General features: G+C 37.6%; 1 protein-coding gene across 3 annotated transcripts in view; it reads right to left on the bottom strand.

Moving 5' to 3' along the window:
* Nucleotides 1–23844, bottom strand: part of tmod2 (tropomodulin 2) — a 34220-nt gene that overhangs the window by 4598 nt on the left and 5778 nt on the right. The window contains exons 2-9 of one of the 3 annotated variants that reach the window (XM_012958500.2): nucleotides 17338–17495; nucleotides 13997–14153; nucleotides 3738–3860; nucleotides 2695–2781; nucleotides 1433–1566; nucleotides 683–790; nucleotides 286–429; nucleotides 56–200 (exon numbers count right to left, since the gene is read on the bottom strand). In XM_012958500.2, the coding sequence (XP_012813954.1) occupies nucleotides 56–200; nucleotides 286–429; nucleotides 683–790; nucleotides 1433–1566; nucleotides 2695–2781; nucleotides 3738–3860; nucleotides 13997–14153; nucleotides 17338–17463 (1024 nt within the window). In that variant the 5' untranslated portion in view covers nucleotides 17464–17495. 3 annotated transcript variants of the gene reach the window in all.

Genomic DNA, 23844 nt, shown 5'->3' with positions numbered 1-23844 from the left:
AATGCAAAAACTGATTTCTCCTAATAAAACAAAAATACTCCTTCATGTATCCCACCTAAGTCATTGTTCTTTGTAATGGCTGTGGCAACCCTGATCCTTGGGCCTTGGTGTGTAAACTGATAGCCAAATTTAAGAATTGCTGAGTTCTCTTCCAGCATCTGAGCAATTTCCATCTCTACAGCAGTGCCGAGCTGTTGCCTCTGTTAAAAGTAAAGCAGAGTAGGGGATAAGGCATATGATGCAGTTCTACTGTATTCAGTTCATTTAGAAATTATTGCACTTTACCTGGTTGGCAATCTTGATCTCTGTTAGGGTCTTGTTCTGTTTCAGAGCTTCCACAAGTGCTAGGATCCCGCTTCCAGTTATAAAATTTGTTTCCACATTAAGACCCTTCAGCGTTTTGTTAACTTTTAACATGTCTGCCAGTGCCTTGAAAAATGGAAACTTAATCAGATCCAGGGAAACCTGGGATATCAAACTTCTACCCTCCAGCTGTTTTTTGGAGACTGAACTGCCAGAGGTGGATGGGAGATTTAGATAAATAACAGCTGGGTCTCTATAGCTTAGAGATCCCTAGCCACACTGTTTATTTTCAGATTTGTTTCCCTATCTCCTCCCCATACACATGGCCATTTTTAATATCAGAATATTTTGACATGTAGTGTTTACATTGTTTACTTACCAAAGCCACTGGGTCATTGCTTCTTGTAGCTGCAAGACTGAAGGCTTTTACATGGGTGTTTGTCTCTAAAGCCTTGGCAAATTCCTTTAGCGTTGGGATAGGAATATTCTGCAGTATACAAAAAAAACATGTCAGAATACTATATTTACTAGAAATGAGTTCTAACAAGTAATGTATGTACAAAATACATATTTGTACGGGTATAGTACAGTATTAATTCTCCCTTGTAAGATTTGGCTATGCACAGAATATTTCTTTGCATACTAGTCTGAGCCTATTTATCACATAACAATTAGCCATTGGCCATGTTTTTCCATGTCAAAAAATGCAGCTTTAGTACGAATCCCCCTGGAAGCAGCAGCTCTGCTGCCTTTCAGACTATTTTTGTCTGAACATATCATGTTCCATAGGCCTTACTATTTCATGGGGTTTGGCCATGTCTAAATCTCGAAAATGGCAGCAAAAATAGGGGGGCTGTATTTAGTGTCACATACAACAATGTAATGTGAGACCAACAACAGCTTTATCCTTTTGTCTTAAGTTGCCCTTTAAGGCAATCAATACATAAACAGCTGGAACAACAGTTTCCAAATGCCTGTGTCAGGGCTTAAAGGGAGTGTACATGCTATTTAACATTTATTGTCTCACAGAAGCATCATCTATGTAAATCCATAAATCAATCTTATCATTATGGACCAATGGAAACCAATATAAATCTGTCATTCTGAATTGCCTTACAATGTACATTACCTTAATATTGTTTAAATTGATATCCAGCAGAAACGGATCATTTTCTTTTAACCGCTGCAAACTCTCTTCCACATTAGTGGGATTAGGAGGATCCTCAAATGTGGGTTTCACCTTTTCAGCCTTGACAACATCTACTGAAATCATAATTATTATATCCAGTTGTAACCTTTATTATATGCATCATTGTGTCTTTCCATATATACAACTGACAAGAGCAGGGGCTGCAAGCTACCTTTTTCTCAGTAAATAAAGGACTTGGAAGTCTCATACAATACTGCATAAATACATACAATACAATACATACAATGCATACTGTCGACCTCTCTCTTACCCAAATAGCCAGACCTCCCTTTTAAAACTAGATGTTTAGAAGTTCTCGAAGTTACATGCACTCTCAGAAGTGCTCTGTCACACAATGCAAGAAGTCAGTTACAGTAAAATATATTTTTGTTTTCTTACAAATAGCTTTCTGGTAGGATCAGTTATTTCCTCTCTCTCTCAGTTATTTCTCTGATGCATCCAGCCATCAGACTTAAATTAACAATTGGAGCCCTGTCCCTTGCTGAACAGTATTATCCATTGTAAGCCCTAATGGCTGAAAAAAAAGAGTGGTGGCTTAAAGCAGTGGGTACCAGAGTAGTGTGCAATGTAATGCAGGCAATTGTGGCAAAGCATTAGAACCAAGGGCAGTGAACGAGAGAAGGTTTATTGTGGCTGTTAACTTTTTATATGATCTAGAGAGTGATATTCTGAGACAATTTGTCTTAATTTTTTATTATGTGTGTTTTTTTAATTATTTAGCTTTTGTTCAGCAGCTCTCCAGTTTGGAATTTTAGCAGGTACCAGGTTGCTAGGGTCCAAATTACCTAGTAACCAAGCAGTGGCATGAGTAGAATAATAGAATAGAATATAAATATGAGAGGCCTGAATAGGAAGATAAGTGATCAAACATAACAATACAATTTTAGCAAAGAATCTCAGAGGACAAGAGAGCATAATGGAAGTAGGGGAGTATAAAGTGGCTACATATATGTGAGTGTATGTGTATTTGTGTCATGGACTAGGAGGGGGCCTAAGGAAAAACAAAAGTTTTAAAACCTCTGATACAAAGCAATTGGAAGAGATCCATCATAGAGGTAAGTAGGCTGCAGAAAAAAGTGAGTTTAAGAAAAAAAAGGAACTAGCTACAAAAGATATGTTTAGTTTATTAAAAGTGCCACCATATTTTGCAGAATTGGGGAGAACACAAATAGTATACTTACTTCTAAGATCCCTTCTTTCACCATCATCATTGTTCCCATTTTCATTTCCCTGTGGTCTGCTGGCAAAGTGCTGAACTCCAAGAACAGCTATAAAAATGTGTATTTTCTATTATTGTATTTATTTATAGAAACATTTTTATTATTTAGGAGGCTAACGTCATCAATTGCATTTTTCTAAAATTACCCCCATCATGTAATGATCAGTAATACAGTGTGCCTGATTCTACCTGATCTAAAAAGTATTGTTAACTTTAAAGGTAACACCTTTACTGGATATAGATCTTCTCTAGTCTATTACAAATGTGTGGTTAGTGTGTTCTAATGGTCCTTGCAAAGAAGCAAGAGTTGGGTAGCCAATCACAGATCTGCCTTCATTAAAGGATTTGTGAGGTTATGTAATAAAAGGCTCTAAATTTGCCCAAGAGCAGTAACCCAGAGCAACCAATCAGCAGATAGAATGTTCCGGTCACCTGTTTAAATGCAAACATCTTATTGGCTGTTATGGGTTATTATCCCTGGGCAAACATAGTGTCTTTTATTACATTTGTCCCCTTGGACGCTATCTGCAAGTAGTTTGTATGTTCTCCCCATGCTTGCATGAGTTTTCATGGAACTATTGTTACGTCAAAAATATGATAACTGGTTCCTCACAAAACTGTCCATAGTTTGTAAATGAGATTGTAGGCTCCCCTGGCGCAGGGACTGATGTGAATGAGGTATAATGTTCTAATCTATGTGCTGGCGAGAAGATTTTTGAGCATCACTACTAGGCTTTCTGCATCCATGGTCTGTGCTGTTGTATTCAGTAAAGCTTTTTACACCAGGTAAATGGATATTATACTGTGAGGCCACTGCACCTAATATTCACACTGCTTAAAAAGTGGACTTAGGGGCTTTTAAAATTGGTAAAAATGCTAAAAACTGGCCATTGTCAAACTTCACCATTGTCCCAACTGCCATCCTGGCCTGCTGGGGATAAACATTTGCAGTCTCTTATATCTGCTTTTCAAGCAAAGAATTATTGATGAGCATATAGTACTGACTTGCAAGGTCACTGAGTTCAGTATCTGTGGCACTTGCAAGAGCTTCTTCCAGTTCTGGCTCAAGAGTCACCTTCTCTTCTGGCTGCCTTTCAATGGGCATGTGCTTAGGAACAAAGACTTTGCCTGTAGGGAGACAAGAGCATGATTACACAGCAGTACTAATTCACTAAACCTCAACCCCCTATTGAAAGGAAAACTTTAAGCAGTTTGTTTGCAGACAAACAATCTGCAGGTTGGAGCAAAAATACATTTTTTTTCTTTAAGGAATTTCTTTTTAACTTACATAAAAGCACTTTGCAGTTGTGCATATAGTAGGTTCCACCAAGAGTAGGGAATAGTAATAAATGTGATTATTATAAGCCAACTTTGTGGGGCCCATACATGGATCTCTATTGGACTAAACTGAACAAACATAACCAAGGACAGGACAAGCCTTGGTGTGGCCAGCTTTGTGCAAGCAATGAGCTGAAACAGCAAACAAAGGGAAGGACTGGATTCCTAAGAGTTTATGTTAAACTGCTAGTGGAAATCTAACCCTGTCATTTCTGCTATGGTTAAAACTACACACACCCTTCAATTCTGTGCTGCTGTTCCTAACTCACTGAGACCATGTATATCACTTAATAACATATCTTGGAATGAACTAACTCTGTAGCACAGGCAATGAAGCCAAAATAGAATAGATGACAAATGAGAATGAGTCTTGCACAGCTGTTTGTTGGGCTGGAACCAAGGAGCCACTCCTCTGGCACAATGCAAGCCTAACATCAGATCTGGAGAAGGAGGGGAAGGAACACTGCATGGGGCCAGGACTTTTGTGCTAAATTATGTGGGAGAGCCTACAAATAGAAATGTGCTGTGCTTCCATCTTGTGCAGCTGTTTAATGGGAAAAGTGTTCTGGGATATTTAAAGTGGACCAGGAATTGTGCAAAACTATTGTTTTGAGTAAAATGACATTTGATAAGTTGTGGTTACAGGTTATACATTATACACATTGCAGTTCTTTTAGACAATGAGTCAAACAAAAGTGTTTGTAAAGCACTGACAGTAAATTGTCAATAATGTAGATACCAAGTGAAAGACTTTTAATGAGTATTTTTACCTTAATGTCCAACCTATAAAAATATATTGCATAAACAAGCTCAAACGTAAAACACTGCTTCATCTAAATAAACCATTTTCATAAAAATATACTTTTTAGTAGTATGTGCTTTGGGGTACTCCTAAATAGAAAACTGCCATTTTAAGAATTACGGGCCACCTCTTGGGTTCATAGGATTTACAGTGCACACAAACAAGCCAAGGCACACATACATGCTAGGCCACATCAGCCAATTAATGGACAGAGTTCTGTCTTTTGGTCCCACACTTCTTCCTGTTACAGTTAGAGCTGCATTATTTCTGGTCATGTGATCTCTGAGGGAGCACCCAGCCCATCACTAAATGGTGGATCAAGGCAAAAGATGTAAAAGGCAAATATTTACTGATATATATATATTTTATTTTATAGCCTTTGGAATTTTACTTTCTATCTGCTTGCTATGGCTCAGTTATGCTAGCAACCATGCAGAAGTTTGGAAGGCAGAATGGAAGATGAACAGAAGAGACAGGAATGAATCAAACCACTATGCAGAAAATAGTGTACAGTACAAGGCATCATTCCCTATAAGTGTGTGCCCATTGAGTATAAGTTTAAATATATTACTTATTGGGTAATTAGCAAACCATTTTACCATTACCATTTACCATACCATTAAAAGGTAAAGCAATAAAACCAAATGTTTGCAGCATGATTAAAATGCCCATAATCCTTTCATATTGTATGTATTGTACAGCGCTGCAGAATATGTTGGCACTTTATAAATTAATGTTAATAATAATAATGTATTGTAGTAGGAGCAGTAACTCTGTTTCTGGAGGATTTTTATGGTTGGGAAAATATATTAGAAAATGTGGTTGCTGCCAAAAGATATTTTCAACAATGAAAAATGTGTCTAATTGGAGATGAGAGGTTCTGTTAGCAGTATGTCATTGTAACAAGCTGAATTGGTTGTTAGCAACATTTGTATTTTATTTTGGGCAGTCAGGATTTGATTTGCCAGTGATGAATGTAAACAGAATCACAAATGTTGCCTTCTTTGTTTGAAACTGAATAATTCTAAAGTTGGCACTGTACTTTGCTTGGAATTACCCTTAGGCCATGGATCCCCATGGTTGCAAGTTGTATAAATATAATCAGCAGGATTAGTTCTATTTGCTTTCTGACATTACAAAGATATTCTACTAGTAAGCATTAAACCCACCTAATACAGACATAGTGGGTGAGATTAACATATACTGTAGCTAATGAGAGATCACAGTAGGATGCTGGTGTATTTCTAAAAATGTTGCTTGGTATATATTGTAGGGGTAATGTATTAACAGTTTTAGTAACCCAGAACAACCAACCAGCAGGTAGTATTTACTTGTTGCTATTTAAAAGCAAGGGTGTGGTTGGTTGTTATGGGTTACTTGACCTGGAGTTAAATTTGCACCTTTAATTACATTACATCCATTATGATCACAGCTTATCTTCTTAATGCACCCTTAATAGAACAGCTTACATGACATTAGAACCAAACTTTCCAGTGGGTAGTAAGGACCCATAATATGTGTAGTGCAGAGCTAAATGCCATATTCTGTTACACTTGCTGTAATTTAAATAGAACTCACTGCTCTGTTTAATTACATTAGGGGCCAGATTTATTATGCAGCGTAAAAAACAGTGCCAAAATTCACCACACATCACTAGGCTTTGCCACATAAAAAAATGCATTATTTTTTCAGCCAGGGTAAATTAAAACACAGCTTTTTACACTGTTTTTTTTATAGCAAATTTAGTTTTACACAGCATAATAAATAGGCACCTAAATGTATGTTCCCAGCACAAGTACTGAATGGTGCGCTAGGACTGTGCTTAACACCTTAACACCTTAACATTTAAACACCATAATGTCTTATGCATGGTAATGGTGGTCTGTAAAAGGAATCTTTAACAAAAGTAAAAGAGAAAAACCAGGTATGTGTATATTTCTATCCAAATCAGATTCAAAGTCCCATGACTTCCCAGTGAGTCACTCTCACGCGGAAGCACTGTATCCAGCAAGGCTTTATTTGCTTTATTCTGGTCCAACAGTGCAGAGATCTGTGATGCACTTTTCAGCCACTAATTATACTTGAGATGGGTTTGTAAAACATGTCAGTGTAAGTTATTTCTAGCACTGCTCATATAATGTGTATCAGACTTCAGTCTTGTTGACTTCACAAATTGTGTATGTTTTTGTGGTAGAGCGCCACAGCTGGCTCTTATCGCCCAACTGCTTCTAACATTGAAATGATCAGGCGGAATCATATTCTCTAGATGTAGTGAAATGTGTTTTGGAGCCTCTTCTTTAATTCTTTTAGAGCTGGCGACACTGGATAAGAATTCCATCATAACAAAACTAAGCCTCTAATTATTTCCAGACCCTGATAGCTAACTCGTGTCTCCCATTGCATAACACTGATTTCAGAACTACTGTCATCTTAGCTAATTCTAAAAAAAAAATATGGATGCAATAGCTGAATCAGAAATAGGCAACCTTCTGTGCTGCAACTTCCAGACCCCCCCCCCCCCCCTTCCCTTACAGATGGGAACACTCCTAGTTCCTGGCATAGGACTGTAATGCAACTAGTAATATAGAGAAGACTTTTACTTACAGTCTGTTAAAAAAAAGGCCTGACCACATCTGCATGTCTCTTGGCTGCCCTCTCGTTTTTGCTGATTATGGGTGCCCAACGGAATGTATGGATGACCAAGAGAAAGAAACAGCCTTGTGGTGCTTAGAAATGACTTTTTTAAAAAAAAAAACAACTGAAATAGCAACAGGACATAAAAAATATATGTACACAGGCATATATAATGTGTATTTTTTCTTCACAAAGTGCTTTGCGTTGCTTTATTCAAGTGCATTAGTAATTGGCACTGAAAATGTAACAGGAAGTTCTGCCATCAAACCTTGTATCACTGCCCCACATGCTGTTACTAAAGCAAAAAGTACAGTGTCATAGGCATGGTCCTTGGAAAATTGCTAAATGGAAAGCTAAATAATTCAAAAACCACAAAAAAAATTATATTAAAATTATTTAGTCTATGGTAGATGGCCTTCCCATAATTTGAAACTTTCTGGATAACAGGTTTCCTGTAAAAAGGATCCTTTACCCCTATATTATACTATTGTATTGTATCTACAGTATGGTTAGTATTCCTAAATCCCAGCAGAGGCATACTACACATTACCCTGACATGCAGAGAATCACAACAACTTATGTGGGCCATAAGTGCGGAAGTTTTTTTCAAAACGCATCAGGTAATAGAGCTTCCACAGCAGAATCCTGCATTGACATCTGTTTTTCAAAACCACAAGCAGATTTTTTATATTTTATTTTGAAATTTCACATAGAGCTAGCCATATTCTTCCCAAGGTGCCACAGCCATCTGACCTGTGCTCTGATAAACTTCAGCCACACTTTACTGCTGAGCTGCAAGTTGGAGTGATATTACCCCCCACCCCCCTCCCAGCAGCCGATCAGCAGAATAATGGGAAGGGAGCAAGATAGCAGCTCCCAGTAGGTAGCAGAATAGCACTCAGTAGTAAGAAATCCAAGTCCGGCTTGAGACTCCTCCAGTTACATGACTTTTTTATATTTAATTTTGAAATTTCACATAGGGCTAGCATATTCTTCATTTCCCAAGGTGTCACAGCCATGAGACCTGTGCTCTGATAAACTTCAGTCACACTTTGCTGCTGAGCTGCAAGTTGAAGTGATATCACCCCATCCCCTAACTCCGTGATGGTTTTAATCGTTTGAATAAAAGTGATATTTTATGGAAGGATGTTTCTGTGCTCCGTCCACAATTTATCTATATTTCACTGAGTTTTGCCTGGATTGGGGGCGTGTTTGAGACATTGCAGCACCTAGTACCTAGTTGCAGTTCAACCCATCTGGTGAGTGCTCCCCTGTTTTGCTATTGTTTGGGTGATAAAGTGCATGACATCAGAGAAATAAAAAAGAAACCTTTCTGTTAGCAACATTGCAGTGTGTTTCTATCAGCCTTTAACAAGAATGTGTGAAAATAAATATAAAGGGACTTCTATTTGCTGCTGCTTATTCGGTTTTCCTCTCTCGGTTCCCACCCTCTAACCCATAAAACAGTAAATACAATGGCTATAGAATTGTTTTCTGCACCCCTTTACCCCTGTTACCTCAGTCTGGATTTTATTTGCCATCTATTTGCCAAGACATCTATTTGATGACAGCCAAGAATTTTCCATTAAAATGCACAGGCCCAAAGAAGTGCCTTGTATCTGAAGGCTCTCTTGCAACATAATGAAGATGGGCCTATGTCCCACATCCTGACTTTCACGCTAAGCACAGAACCAAGCCTATTAAGTCTAAACAATCCCTTCAACAGTTTCCTGTTGGAATCAGTCAATTCAGTGACAAAGTGCAGATTTATAACTGCACCTTCCCTTGTGTTTATTGCATGACTAAATACTATATTCCTATATCACTGGCTGAAATATAGAGGGTGCAGACCTTGCAATTGCAAGGAGCCGAGAAGGGAAGGGGGTCCGCAAGAAGAGGAAAGGGGGTTGTGTGTGATCTTGCATGGGAATCACCAGGTATTTTGAGCAGGTAATGGTGAGGGCCAAAAAATAATGTAGTAGAATGGTATATTGCACCAAATCCAGGATTTGGTTAGGAATTTTCAGCAGGTGGGAAAAAGTCCCCAAATATGTTAAAAATCCAAAACCTCTAAATTTTCGAAAGCCCCGAATTCAAAAGACCATTAATATCAGTATGCATGATTTCATGTAGGAAAACGTCATTATGCAGACAAACACCATACATGTCTTCATGTAAATAGATGGCTCTAGATCAAAAGCTAAGTGTTTGTTAACATCAAAAAAATTAAACTGGTTTCAATGCATCTAAATATGATGTATTTATACCCTGCACTAGTAAATTGTGACAGGTTACAAAGACACCAATATAGTTTCTATACAAAAAGCTGTTGTGTTGCCTTGAGAGGAAACTTCCGCGATTTCAGTGAAATCACGCTGCCGCATATGCCATCCCACCGGCAATTTACATTTTCGCTGGTGGGATGGCATTTTCGCCGGTGAGATGGCATTTTCGCCGGTGAGATGGCATTTGTCGCCCGCGAACAGGGAGATTTGTCGCAGGCGACTAATCTCCCCGTGTGCCAGAGCCCTTATAGTTGAAATAGAGCTGTAAGGCACACGTTTACGTAGCAGATAACAGAGAAGTTGTGTTGAATACATTGTACATGGTTTTAGTCATCACATCAACATACATAAAATAGGACATTTATTCCAAAGAAATAGTTTACTTATAATCAGATATAAACTTTAAATGTAAAAAAAAATCATTTTATGGCACTTCTGGTCCTTTAATGTGGAAACCAAATCCCATTGCTTTAATGCTGCCATTTCTAAGTAAATGTGCTTATTATGCTTTTACATGTATATATTAATCCTAAAGCTACACATATACCTACAGGATAATATTAATATTAGTTTTGGATAATCGTTACTTACTCACTTCTGTTGCCTGTGGTCAATTTGAGTCTTACGTTATTTGCAAAGTACATTAATCTATAATATATGTGGTCCTTTCTGGGACATAATGGGTTAAGACTAAACAAGAATGGCTGAGCATCTGGATGATTACAACATTTTACTGTTTTTAATGTGTTTCTCAGTACCAGATTTAAATTTCACATTTGAGGTCCTTTCTGATGTAAACCACATGTTCTTAATGCCAACATGATAAACACAAACAAGCTGCATTGCTGAACTTTATACAAATAGGTGTGGCTCTAACCAATGTAACCTTCTCTACCAATTTAGCTCATCATTTAAAGGGATTTTATTTGTTTTTCCTTTTCTTTTCTCTGGTTCTGACTCTTACAACAATGTAATAGAAGTCAGATAATCAGCTGGCTGCATCTAAATAGTTTCATGAGTCAGAAGCAAAAGTGCAGAGACTGTAAGCAGAGAGATTCTGCTGTCAATAACAAATACATTAATATTTAACTTTGAAACCAATAAAAAATGAACATATATTAACATATATTGGAAAGTGTTTTTATTTACATTTTCTCTCACAGTGTAATCACCTTTAATGTGGCTTGTAATTGTTTGATCAGTTTCATAAGCAAATAAATTAAAATATAGCCAATACTTTGCAGTATAAGGCTTTTAGTGGTAGATAATGATGTTTCTGACATATTCCCAAATGAAATCTTTACAAGAATGGCCAGTCTGCTGACTGATTCTTCATGGTAATGATAAGCAATGTTATAGTTCTATATACTAAGATCAGTTTTCTGTAATACAAAAATATTGTATGTATGGCCAGTCAGGTTATTACTTCCAGCGAGATACTATAATGTCTTTGTGCATTTAGAAGTAGATGTAGCAAGTACAACTGTGCCTGCATTATACTAAATGAATACAAATTCTCAGAGAAGTGGAGTACAATAGAACTTGAAACACACAGACATGTTAGACAGTACCCAGACAAGTCTATAGGGGTTATTTGTGACCTTGGGGGGGCGCAAGTGCAAGATCACTTGTGCCTCCATCTACACAGCTCTGTGCACTGAGAGAAGACCACAGCGTTAGGCTATTTGCAAACACTGAAACGCATCATGCAAAGAAATGCAAAAAATAGCCAATTGCAGTTTTGCGCTTTGCATTTCTTTCACAAAATTCTTAATTTATGTTAATGTATCCATGCACCACCTATATATTTTAGGGCTGTAGATACTATATTGTGCCATGGATCCCTCCAGACTAGCACCCTTTGTTCTTTGTGTGCAAATTAGGCCACTCGCAACCAGACCCTCCAGTGCCCTGGCCTGCTCCCAAATTCATCTTCATCTACCATCCTCGCCTGTCCCATTCTGCACTAGACATTGCACTTTATATTCTATATAAACTATATATAGTTGTGAAGGATTTTAACTCTTTGTGTTTTAGCTTGGTTGCTGATTGAGCTAAGGGGGTAGTACTCTTAAGGTATCATTGTTAATACCATATTGTTTTTATTTACACCCTTCTCCACTTACAGAGCTAGTTTACTGTTTTTCTTTGAAATAAATATTTCAAAACATATACCCCAGTGATGCCTCATTTAATGTAATTTTATTGGTATTTATTTTGATTATTGACACTTAGCAGTAGCTGCTGCATTTCCCACCCTAGGCTTATACTCAAGTCAATCATTTTTTCCAGTTTTCTTAGGTAAAATTAGGTACCTCGGCTTATATTCGAATCGGCTTATACTCCAGTATTTACGGTATGTTTGTAACATCCTTTCTTTTTAAGTGAACTAGGGTTAAAAAAATTGTTGGAATTTTTATGCAATGCACAGTCACAGAGAATATTAGAAGGAATTTCCTCCAGTAGGCAGCTCAAAATTATTCATATGCCTTTAGCCTCATGGCAGTGGTTGCCTTTTTCAGTTAAAGTCCCCTTGAAGTTTAAACCTTTGCTATGACCCCCTTAGCTTGTGAAATGTCTAGAGCAGAAAGAACTGCAGTGATCAGAAAACACATACCAGCGAACAGCCACCTCCCATTTTAGAAAACAACTGCCCTGTGGCACACTCCATCTGCACTAAGTATCAAAAACACTGACTTCCCGGGCCACCATTTCCCATTTTTCAAAATGGGAAGTGATTGATATTGAGGAAGGGTACCTGAAAAGATATAACTGACTTAGGACCCCATGGGTGTGTGTCCGCTGCTGCCATCTGGCAAAACACAGCAGAGGACAAAGTGCTACTCTCCATCTGTTATCAGTCCTAATACTATATAATAGTCCCCTTTCTAATGAACACAAATCAGTGACAGACGGACCTCAGTTGCCAAATGTTGGAGTGCTTTCGTGCCAAGGTCCTTCTGTTACTACTTCATGTGCATCCATTAGGGCACTTTATATTTGATATTATTACAAGGGGTTTTGCCTCAGTAGGCAGCTCAAGAGTCTTTAGCATCACGGCAGTGGTTGCCAAACCTTTTTAGTTAAAGGACCACCTTAGCTCATGAAATGTGCTGAAGCTGGATAATATTGGTGTGTCATTCAACCATAGCTTTGAGAATATCTAGAGCAGGAAATACATATTCACTCCAAATCTCACGCTAATTGACTGTTATGCTGTGATTTCAGGAGTATCTAAGGTTTCAAATGGCCTACAGGTTGAGCCACCAACACAGTTTGGGAACCACTCCCTTAGAATATAGCAGAATAGTATATATTTCTGGGCTAATTAAAAAAAATCCAACATTGCTTTAATGCATTTTGGATGAGTTGCTCATACTATATATTTCTCTCATTTTTTTTTTGTCCATTTAAAAAACTTTTACTTAAAAATTCCTTTACGTGAGAAATATAAGGGATTATTAAAGTGGACCTGTCACCTAGACATAAAAAGCTGTATAATAAAAGTCCTTTTCAAATTAAACATGAAACCCAAAATAATTTTTTATTACCACATCCATACCCATTATAAAAGCATTTTAAAATCCCAGCTGTCAATCTATAATGCCTGCCCCGCCTCTATGCCTTAGGCATAGAGGTGGGGCAGACAGTTACTTTCACTTTCAATTCAGAACTTCTTAGATGTTGCTGCACTCCTCACATTCCCCCTCACTCCTCACCATGTAATTGTTTAACCAGTGCATGAATATGGGTATCAGGTTCCCCCATACTGGCACAGAAACAAGATTTTGGCAGGCTGCAATGCCTGCATTGATAACAGTGTCCACAAAATGGCCCCTGCCTGCTTGCTGCAATAGTGAATTCCAAGGCTGAAGAAAATAAGATTAAAATAATTTATATAGTGTAAGTTAAATTTTATTTTGCTTGCCAAACACAATAGAAAACAATCTGGAATTATTTCTTAAGGTGACAGGTCCGCTTTAAGCAACATACAGAGACTATACTAACAAGGCTTCCAGACATAGGGGATGATGGATAATCCAATTTACTACATCCATTCAGAGCATACTGGCTCCTAATATCATGCCCCAAATTTTAGCTACAGATGGACTTGGCTATACACTATTTTTACAAAATTGAAAATAAGCGACAAACAGCAGCTCTCTGCTGATTTATGTTTGCACTTGGGTGTCTATCATTGTTACCTTTCTTTTCTCCAGTAAAAGGCACATAATCCTCTCTGTCTTGATGCTCTAAAGCTTCCTTCTGTAGATAAGCCAGGAGGTGCTCTCTGTCAAATGTTCCAGATGCTTCTTTTGTAGTCTGGTCCTTCTGTCGGAAACCAGCTGGCAATAGTGCATTCTGAAAAGAAAGATATATTTCTTATTCCATACAATAGTACTGTAAATGTTGTTATCTTTATGGTAGGACTTTACTAATCCTGTTTTACAAAGTGAGATACAATGGGCCATTTACTACGTGGAAGTTGGCACCCTGCCTTGCACTCTAGAGGAAATGCTGCCGTTCCCTGCACTCTGTCTTGAAGCTGAATGCTGCCTCTATTTAGCTGCTCTGTATTCATGAGGGGTTGGCTGATGAAAGTATTTAGGAGTTCCTTCTCCTGGCTAGTAACACAAGCTGCAGTGGACACAGGGCACAATGTGCCCTAAAATTAGACCTCTGTTACTGCAGGCGACTAACCGTTCCCAAATGCCTTTCCACTGGAAACATTTTGAGTCGCCGTTTGAAAGGCCTACGCATCACTTTGACTTTCTGAAGTTGAGTGAAAACCGAAGCGACTCCTATTGTTCCTGGTGGAAAGGCATTTCGGAGAAATTAGTTGCCCGCAATAGCAGAGATCTATTGTGGGAAACTAAATCGCTCCGTTGGGCATTAGCCTAAAAGTTTTAGAGAAGCTCAGAAATTTGCTAGGTCTGAGTACTTTGTATTACATACAAAAATGTAACTGAAGGGTTAAGGTAACCAGAGGATAGAGGATACTTCTACAGTTAGGCCTTTGACTCCTCACATGCACTCATCTGTGTGAAGAGGCAGGAAAGGGTCATTTTACATTTGGAGGTATAGGAAGTTTAAACGTGGGTCAACAAAAGGAGTAAAGCAAATAGCATATACAAAATGTCCAGTGTCAAAGTTCTGTAAATGTTGTATGGTTTCTATTATACCATATGTTACATATTTGCATAAGCTGCATTATGTATTATAAAGTTAATTTCTTTTGAAGGATGTCCGATTGTTGCTTTCTTGGGAAATAGTGAGAAGAGACCAAAATGCAGGCTATATGTTTGAGCCTGTCTGCGTTCCTGCAATTTAACACTGTAAATACAGTATGGGATGGTTACTGTTATATATGTTGCATGGGATTGATAGCCTCATAGTTCCTGCTATATAAATATAATGTGTCTGATGGTCAGTCTCATGGTTCTTGCTATAACTACTATGTAGGATGGACATTCATGCTTTTCTGTCTATAAAATTAGTATATATGACAGTGGCTTTTAAGTGGCTTGTACAAGTTTAGGTGCCATAATTTTTTCAGCACTGCATTTCAGTGTTGACAGGTACTTAATAGGTGGCTGGACAAAGGCTTAAACATAGTAACAGATGATGAAGGTCAATTTATTCTGTTTTTATCCTAGTAAAACTGTAATCAGGCAAACTAAAATTATTTTTACTTGAAGCAAAAGGAACACCGGCACATTTTTGTTATAGATGATCCACGTGATAGATTTCAGGGGAAATGGAAACAGTCACTTGTTCCCATCTATGTTGGCTTTGCAGTTAATAAAACGTTTCTCATTGTTGTTATTGGCTTCCTCAGGAGAAACTACTGCCAAAGTGCAGGGGTGCCCAATTAAAGAGCCAAGAAACAAATTAAGTTTTGTAATTAGAGCTCTGTAAGTAACAGAACTGATTTTATCCAATGACAGTAAAGTAAAAACAACATTAAGACTGGCACCTTTCACAATAAGGTTTATTAATCACAAATAACCTTCAAACAAACCTCGACCTTTGATTTGGTTTTTCCAGTGCTAGAGGTTAGGAACAGGCTATAACACAGCTAAGTCATTCCACCGTCTTGTCAATCATCATACTTGTGTATTATAATAGATAATGCAGACCCTACTAATAGACACCAGAATACTAGTTGATGGCCATAGTGTGTTATAATCTCCTGTAAATCAGATGGCAAAATATATACTTCAACATATATATAATTCATAAATATAAATACAACAACAGAATTCAATGGTATTCCAGCTGGTAAATGCACCATTGTGTTTGTATTTGCACATTTGTCCCTAAAGTGCTACTGTGCCAGATGCATATCGTCTCATGGCTCTGGGAGGGGTTTGAGTAAGCAAATGTATAGTGTGCAAACCTGCTTTGCATGTCTCCGGAGGAAGTGTAGAGATTGTTATTGAGAATATACTGACGGCTGCCAGGATACGGTGTGCACACACTGCTTTGCATTTCACAAATTATACTCTTTACTTTTCCAAACTAGTGCTGGTACCACTGTGGGCCACGTTGACAAGTAAATAACCTGTTTCACCACAAAGCTGTACAGGTATGGGATCCATTATCTGGAAATTCATTATCCAGAAAGCTCCGAACTACAGGAAGGCCATCTCCGATAGACTCAATTTAAGCAAATAATTCTGATTTTAAAAAATTACTTCCCTTTTCTCTGTAATAATAAAACATTATGTCCTACTTGATTCTCCACTAAGATATAATAAATCCTTATTTCATGTTGAAATATTTTTTAAGTAGACTTAAGTTATAGTAATCCAAATTACAGAAAGACCCCTTATCCAGCAAACCCCAGATCCTGAGCATTCTGGCTAACAGATTCCATACCTGTGTTATGGAAAGGCCAATTCTACATTACATGCAAGCACTGAGTGATAACACATCTGTAAGTCTCTTAGCTGCCTGCTTTATTGTCCATTTTAGAAAGTTCAAGGGCATAAGCAGTTAGTATTAATAAACACTGGCTTACTAATTGAACCAGAACCCTATCCAATTGTCAATTTAGAGACAGGAGGGCATTGATTTCCGTCTCTCAATTTAAATTGGCATCTAGCCTGCTGGAGAGTTTTCTCTGCCTAAACCATTATAGTTTTTTTTTTCGGAAAGGGCTGAACCTATGCAATACATTGATTTTCAAACATTTTCAGTTGTGTAGAATGTTGTAGAAATTGTGGGTTCTATGGTCAAATCTCGCATTCATTTGTCCCTGCAGTGCTTCATAGAGTCTGGGGATAACATTTGTGTTGATTCTCTTTTATGAAACTTGTATGAACAGACCCTACACCAGCCTTTTGGTGCTTCAAGACTAAAGAAATAATTTATGGAAGGCTAAAGACATCAAAAGCTATTTAATCAACTATTATTGTTGTGGTGTGCCTTAACACTGACTTCGTTTTATACATGAATCTATATACAAATGGGTGATATCTCAAAGTAAAAGGTTATAGGGAATGGATCTGACAATAGAAATAATCCCGCTCTTTACACTTGCCTCAGGATCGAGTTCCTCAAGGACGTTCTCCAGCTGTTTTAGTTCATCTGCTGAGAGTTTGTTAAGTATTTCGTCCTCATTAATATTCTTATACTTGTCATAGTCCTTTCGGAATGGTAAAGACATGACTGGGGAGTTTCAAACGCTTTTCCTGTTAGCTTTAAAAGAGAAGGTGTTACACAATCAGTATACAAAGAGATGCATGAAACAGAGAAACAGTTCCTTCACAGATGGATAATTCAATAAATCTTTTGCTGGAATCACCACATTTCAAATGACAATTCCAATTTTACAGATTATCTAGGAGCCATGCTTCAGTAGCCACAGACACTACTGTGACATATTGGACTGTAAGGCAATTAACATTTTATGACCTTATAAATGTGCTACTTGGAATTCATGCAGTGGAAAAATCGCCATTATTATGATAAGTATCTTAAATATTCCTGTAACAACTATGATAAAAACTATGATTTTTGTCTCCTAATATCAAGGATGGTGACTTATTTTACGTTAACAACCAGTAATTTGGTATATTTTATAATACAGTTTATCATCCTTAGGCCCCACACTGTGATTGGACTGATGTTCATTTGCTATTGGTGCACAAACAAACAATATTTAGACACAAATTGAAAAAACTGACCAAAAATATATTTATTTCCCACTGTATAAACATGTAAAGAAATTTGGTCTACAAAAGGTGATAGGTGTATAATTAGATTATGAGATTACAACCCTCCCACCAATTCCATTTTGCTGTGACAGTTTTTATTATTATTATTATTAACATGTATTTATAAAGCGCCAACATATTCCGCAGTGCTGTACAATAAGTGGGTTAAATACACTGGACATACAGAGTAACTTATAAAGCAATCAATAACTGATACAAGAGGTGAAGAGAGCCCTGCCCAAAATAGTTTACAATCTACAAAGTTTTTGCCTTCAGATAACCAGTAGTTCATTATATAGTGGGATTATCTGTGTACTAATAATCTGATTGTCTACCCTGCAAGCACCATATATGAAGAAGCTTCATTTTTCATTGCCCTTTAGCTCAAATAATATAAAAAAAATACGTATTTTCTGCATAAAACAATAGTCAGAGCGTATGTTCAGCCCAAACCCTATTAAATTAGCTCATGTTGAAGAAGGGGGTATACTGCCCCTTTAACCTATTGCCTATTGCCACCCCACCTCCCCAAGGACTGTACAGAGGATTTTTTTTGGAGATGGAAAAAGTGGAGGTAAATTAATTATAACACAAGCACATTGAAACATCTTATTGTAATAAGATAAAAGAATAATGATAAAGAAGAATATGCCAAGGGTCAGCATAATACAGCATTTACAAGAAAAAAACAGATGCTTTCATCAGGTAAATGGTTCATAAAACGAAAGCTATAATACACAATGATACATAACAGAATGTCCAGAGGAAACATATTTGATAACGGGTCGTTTACATTTAGATATATTTTGCTTTTGTGGGGGAAAGCAAGGTAAGTTGTGAAGGTGGAAAATGTCTCCTGAAAAACAAACATTGCTCTGCGTTTCGAAGCAAGGTGCAAAACGAAAGTTTCACTGTAATACCCAGACCCAAGTGCTCTGTAATTGAGCACTGAGGGATGCATAGGGAGGATTGATAAATAACCCTTCTGATGTGTAAATATACTTTCTTCAAATCTGCTTCAAAATGTAGTTTTCTCACTGTAGGCTGCCTGCGCCACTTTACATTTATAACAGCGCATTTCTGTGGGAACTGTAAAGTGTGCAAATGTTGTTATAATACTTATATTTGCAATAAAATCGTTTTTGAGCAAGAAAGAAGGTACACATATTTTATAATACATAAACATTGGGCATTGCCAATTATACCTGGTAACATTGCTAAGCACTGTAATAACACTGTAGGATAATGATACAGATTATTAACCAGTTTTGTGTCCTAGAAATGATTTCTACATAATTGCTTGGAATTAATACTTTTGGTTTTTGTTTTTAAACTTGGTGTACCCTTACAATTTCTGTAAAAAAACAAGTTCTCCTCCTCTGGCTAAAAAATGGAGATCAGTCCCAAGCACCTCTAGCCTATGGCTAATATAATATAGGGAGTTATTTAACCAGCTGGCTGAAAATTAACCCTGGAGCTCCCACTCACCAGAGCATTTTCATTCAAAAAGTATTCACACCTGAGAATTCCCAGGATCCTTCTTCAAAAACATTATTGTAGTATGAAATTCATGCTAAGGACCCTGCATATTATCATCTTTGGCCCTCAATCCTGAACAAAAAGGTGTCTATTTATTAAAAACCATCAGTGACAAGAGAGAGCAGGCTAAGCTGTAGTGAGGCCCACTGATGCATGTTCTGACTGCTCTACAATTTTAGAATATATGTGTACAAAAAGCATTATCTTACTGGAGGTATTTAGAATAGAATGTCTCTGAAACAGATGTTACTGTGGTGCCCAGTTAGGGTTGCCACCTGTCTGATTTTGATGTGGAAAGCCCAGTTTTTCCTGGGGCTGTCTTGTTAAATATTGTTATTGCAATCATATCACTGCTTAACAATAAACAACTCCGTATAGTAAAATACCATCTTAAAGTTTTTCTAGTATATGAACATTAAAAATCATTATGAAGGAAATAATTGCAATATATGAGGCAGGATTCTGTGGGAAATGACATAATCTTTTAAGTAAACAGAGAACATGCTGTACACGGAAGCGCTTCTTTGGGGTCTGTGCAGTGTCAGTGTTCAAATAAGTCCTTTGTGTTTCATCGCCAGTGTAAGACAAATTGGTGTCTTTGACAGAACTGAAAACAATCCTAGATCAAATGCAAGATTGTAAATCACAGCATGCCATGATTTCTTTTAAATGGCAGAAAGCTTGTCTCCTATGCAGTTCCCTATGCAGTTTGTACCAGCCTGAAATTCACGATACAGTTATTCTGCAGATTCTGTTTTATGGGCAGGCCAATATTGGGATAAAGTTAGACAAATTCTTTATGGAGAAGGATCTAGGGGAACTTGTGGATATAAAACATAGCTGTAGTAAACAATGCCAGTCAGCAGGGAAAAGGGCCAGCAAGAAATGGTTATATATTCACATGAGGATAACTATGTATAAAAGTGGACCATATAATACTTCCTATGCTATTTGCTAGTAGATCCTTCAGGAAGACAAAAGGGCATTCGTAGCAAAGAAAGTGAATTTTAATGACGAGAGCTGTGATGTTGTTGAAGGCTCTTCGAAAAGCAGTTGTACTAACCGGTGCAAGGCTATTGATATTAATACTTTAATATTTACTTTTAGTGCTATGTTTATCTAGGGATTGGTCTGATTTAGCAAAGAACATTTTCCTCTTCTGTAGAAAACGTGAGCAATCTGTAGATGTTTTTTTTTTTTTTGCCATCATCTGCACCATCTACTAGTTAAGTAAGATTTAATTAGATGAGTGATTGAACTTGATGGATTTCATTTCAAGCTCAGTTGAACTGTAAGTATATTAAAAGGAAGATCACATACTTGTTTTTTGTAGAAGGAAACAAAAAAAATTGTTGGTGAGTTCTTTGGTCTCTATAATGTACATATAGCACTTATTCATTTAAGGTTCTTTATCTTTGGCCTGCTAGAATGCACATCCAAGTTCCTAAAACTACAGGGGTCATTTACATCTGGGAACCAATGTGCAAAGTGTGGGCACAATCCACCATTTTTGTGCTTTGCATACTGCTTTCCTTGCTGCAATCTACACTATGGGGCTGATTTACTAAGACACGATTTTTTAATCCGAATTGGAAAAATTCCGATTGGAAAACGAACATTTTGCGACTTTTTCGTATTTTTTGCGATTTTTTCGGCGCCTTTACGACTTTTCGGAAATTATCGCGACTTTTTCGTTACCAATACGATTTGCGCGAAAAAACGCGAGTTTTTCGTAGCCATTCCGAAAGTTGCGATTTTTTCGTAGCGTTAAAACTTGCGCGAAAAGTTGCGCTTTTTTCGTAGCGTTAAAACTTAAAAGGCGCGACGTTTTGCGCAAGTTTTAACACTACGAAAAAATCGCAACTTTGTGCGCAAGTTTTAACGCTACGAAAAAATCGCAACTTTCGGAATGGCTACGAAAAACTCGCGTTTTTCCGCAAAAATCGTATTGGTAACGAAAAAGTCGCGATAATTTTCCGAAAAAAATCGCAAAATACCGATCATTACGAAAAAAACGCAATCGGACGCATTCGGCCCATTCGTGAGTAAGTAAATGGGCCCCTATGTTTCAGAAAATAGAAATCAATGACTGCCCCAATAAATATAGCTAGGCAGAAACACAGGCAGACGAAAATCATCAGGTTTAAAAATCCCATTGGGATGAAGAACACATTGGTACATTGATACAGTCCCGTCCCAATTGCCTCTATCCCAGCAATGTGATCTGATTGTTTGCCCAAGGGTTGAATAATTGGATTAATTCGATATTGCCCACCTCAAGTTGGGCATATTGGGGAAAGATCTGATCATTTTGCAACCTCACATCAAAAAGTTCATCTTTCCATGTATGGCCAGATTTCATATTCTTGCCCAGGGACATAGTAAATGACCCCCTATTGCCTAAAAATAACACAATAAATAGATAATAAACACAATAAACAGAGCAAATGTGCTTTTTTTAAATAACTAAATAAAACTGCATTTGTTTGTCTGTTTTTTATATAAAAGGACATTGTGGGATGTTTCAAAATCTCTATTCCTACAATTATTTAGATCTAATCTAAAACTATGCATGGAGAGCTAATGACTTCTGCATGATCGTATTCTTCCCAGAACCCTATTCTAGGTATATTAAGCAATACCACAAATTTGCAGTCAATAGAGTGGTGGTTTGGGAAGGACCTATACAGATCTTTGAAAAAAAAGTAAAGAATTTGTAATTTTGGCCCATTTTAAGTCCCACATTTAAAATGAGGCAAATTAATGTTTATTAATGTAATAATGTAATATAATAAAACAACAGTTTGTAGGTATATCAAACTAGGAAGTCTTCATTGTTGGAATCATTGTATTTCAGTTATTCAAATAGTGACTTGAGAGGAAACGTCGGCAAATCACGCCGCCGTGTATGACATGCCAATTTACATTCTAGCCGATGGGATGGCATTTTGGGGAGATTAGTCGCCCGCGACAAGGAAGATTTGTCACGTGGCGACTAATCTCCCCATTTGTCACAGCCCTTAAACTCCAATAAATACAGACTGGGTGGGGCTTTGTTTAAACAACAGATAAAAGATAGCTGAACACAGCTGAGCAAGTACTAAACATGCTACAATAAAAATTGTGTCTTTTTGTTGTTACTGGCACTTTAATGCAAAAGTGACTATTTTTGTTTAGCAGTACTGATGAGTGAATCTATCCCGTTTTGCCGAAAAATGTATGAAACTTGGAGAAAATTTGCGAAACGCAAAAATGATGAGCTTCAAAAAAATTAAGCGTGTGACATTCTTTTACACTCATCATTTTCCCGGACTAGGGGTGGCAACAGGTACCTGCCTAGCGCCCCTTCACTGTTGCGCCCTAGGCAGTTGCCTCTTCTACCTACCCCTAGTTCCGGCCCTGCTTGTCCTACTGCTTACATGTGCCAAACGCAGGTGGAATGCAACATGCTGTGTTCCACCTGTATTTGGTGCTTACATGCGCCTTTGTGAGCACAGAACGATAGGGAAAGAAGGGCTGTGTTTCACCCTGTGTTCCCCTGTGAAACTGTTCTTTAGTTGCAGGGCATTCCTTCTGTTTGTAGACAGGCATGGATTATCAGATTTATAACAAGCTTCTCTGACCCCCCCCCCCCCCCCTCCAGATAATCCATGAGCACCATGGCACATTACCCCATTGATTTACTGTAGGTATACTATTTATGTTTATGCAGGCACAGATCTGTAATAAGATGAACAGTATGTCTTCTGGTACATGGTTGGTATCTGAGATGGAGCTGAAAATATGTTCCCTGTTGACTGCTACTCACAGCAATTCTCAGCCTGTCATTAAGTTACAATTCCCAGAATTCCTAGACATTCTCACATTCAGATTGGAGAGCAGCTAGAATAATTTAGGATACTAAACTGAGTTTATAAATTCTACTGCATACACGTTTTTTACTACTGTGCTTGTACAGATCTGGGTGGTAGATACCTATTATCTGCCCTACCCTGTGCCCGAATAAAATATTCAGTGGTGTACAGAAGTTGCGTACCCTGCAAAAACTCTTAACCAGTCTTTTTTTGACCACACACCTTTACTAATTGTCTTGCCAATTGCCTGGACTCTCACATTTTTTTGCTTCCTGCCAAGATCCTTGCCTTTACTTCTGCACATGATCTGAGGCCTTATCTTTGAATGCTCTGCACCCATTCTTTCAAGCTTCGTAGTTTTATGAATTTATTTTCTCATCTCTGCCATGTAATTTATAGTGACTACAGGTAAACAAACCCCCCAAAAATGTATCATTG

This window comes from Xenopus tropicalis, chromosome 3, assembly GCF_000004195.4.
Source record: "Xenopus tropicalis strain Nigerian chromosome 3, UCB_Xtro_10.0, whole genome shotgun sequence".
Classification (NCBI taxonomy): domain Eukaryota; kingdom Metazoa; phylum Chordata; class Amphibia; order Anura; family Pipidae; genus Xenopus; species Xenopus tropicalis.
The sequence above is the reverse complement of the archived record's forward strand: the minus strand, read 5'-3'. Positions and strand labels throughout refer to the sequence as shown.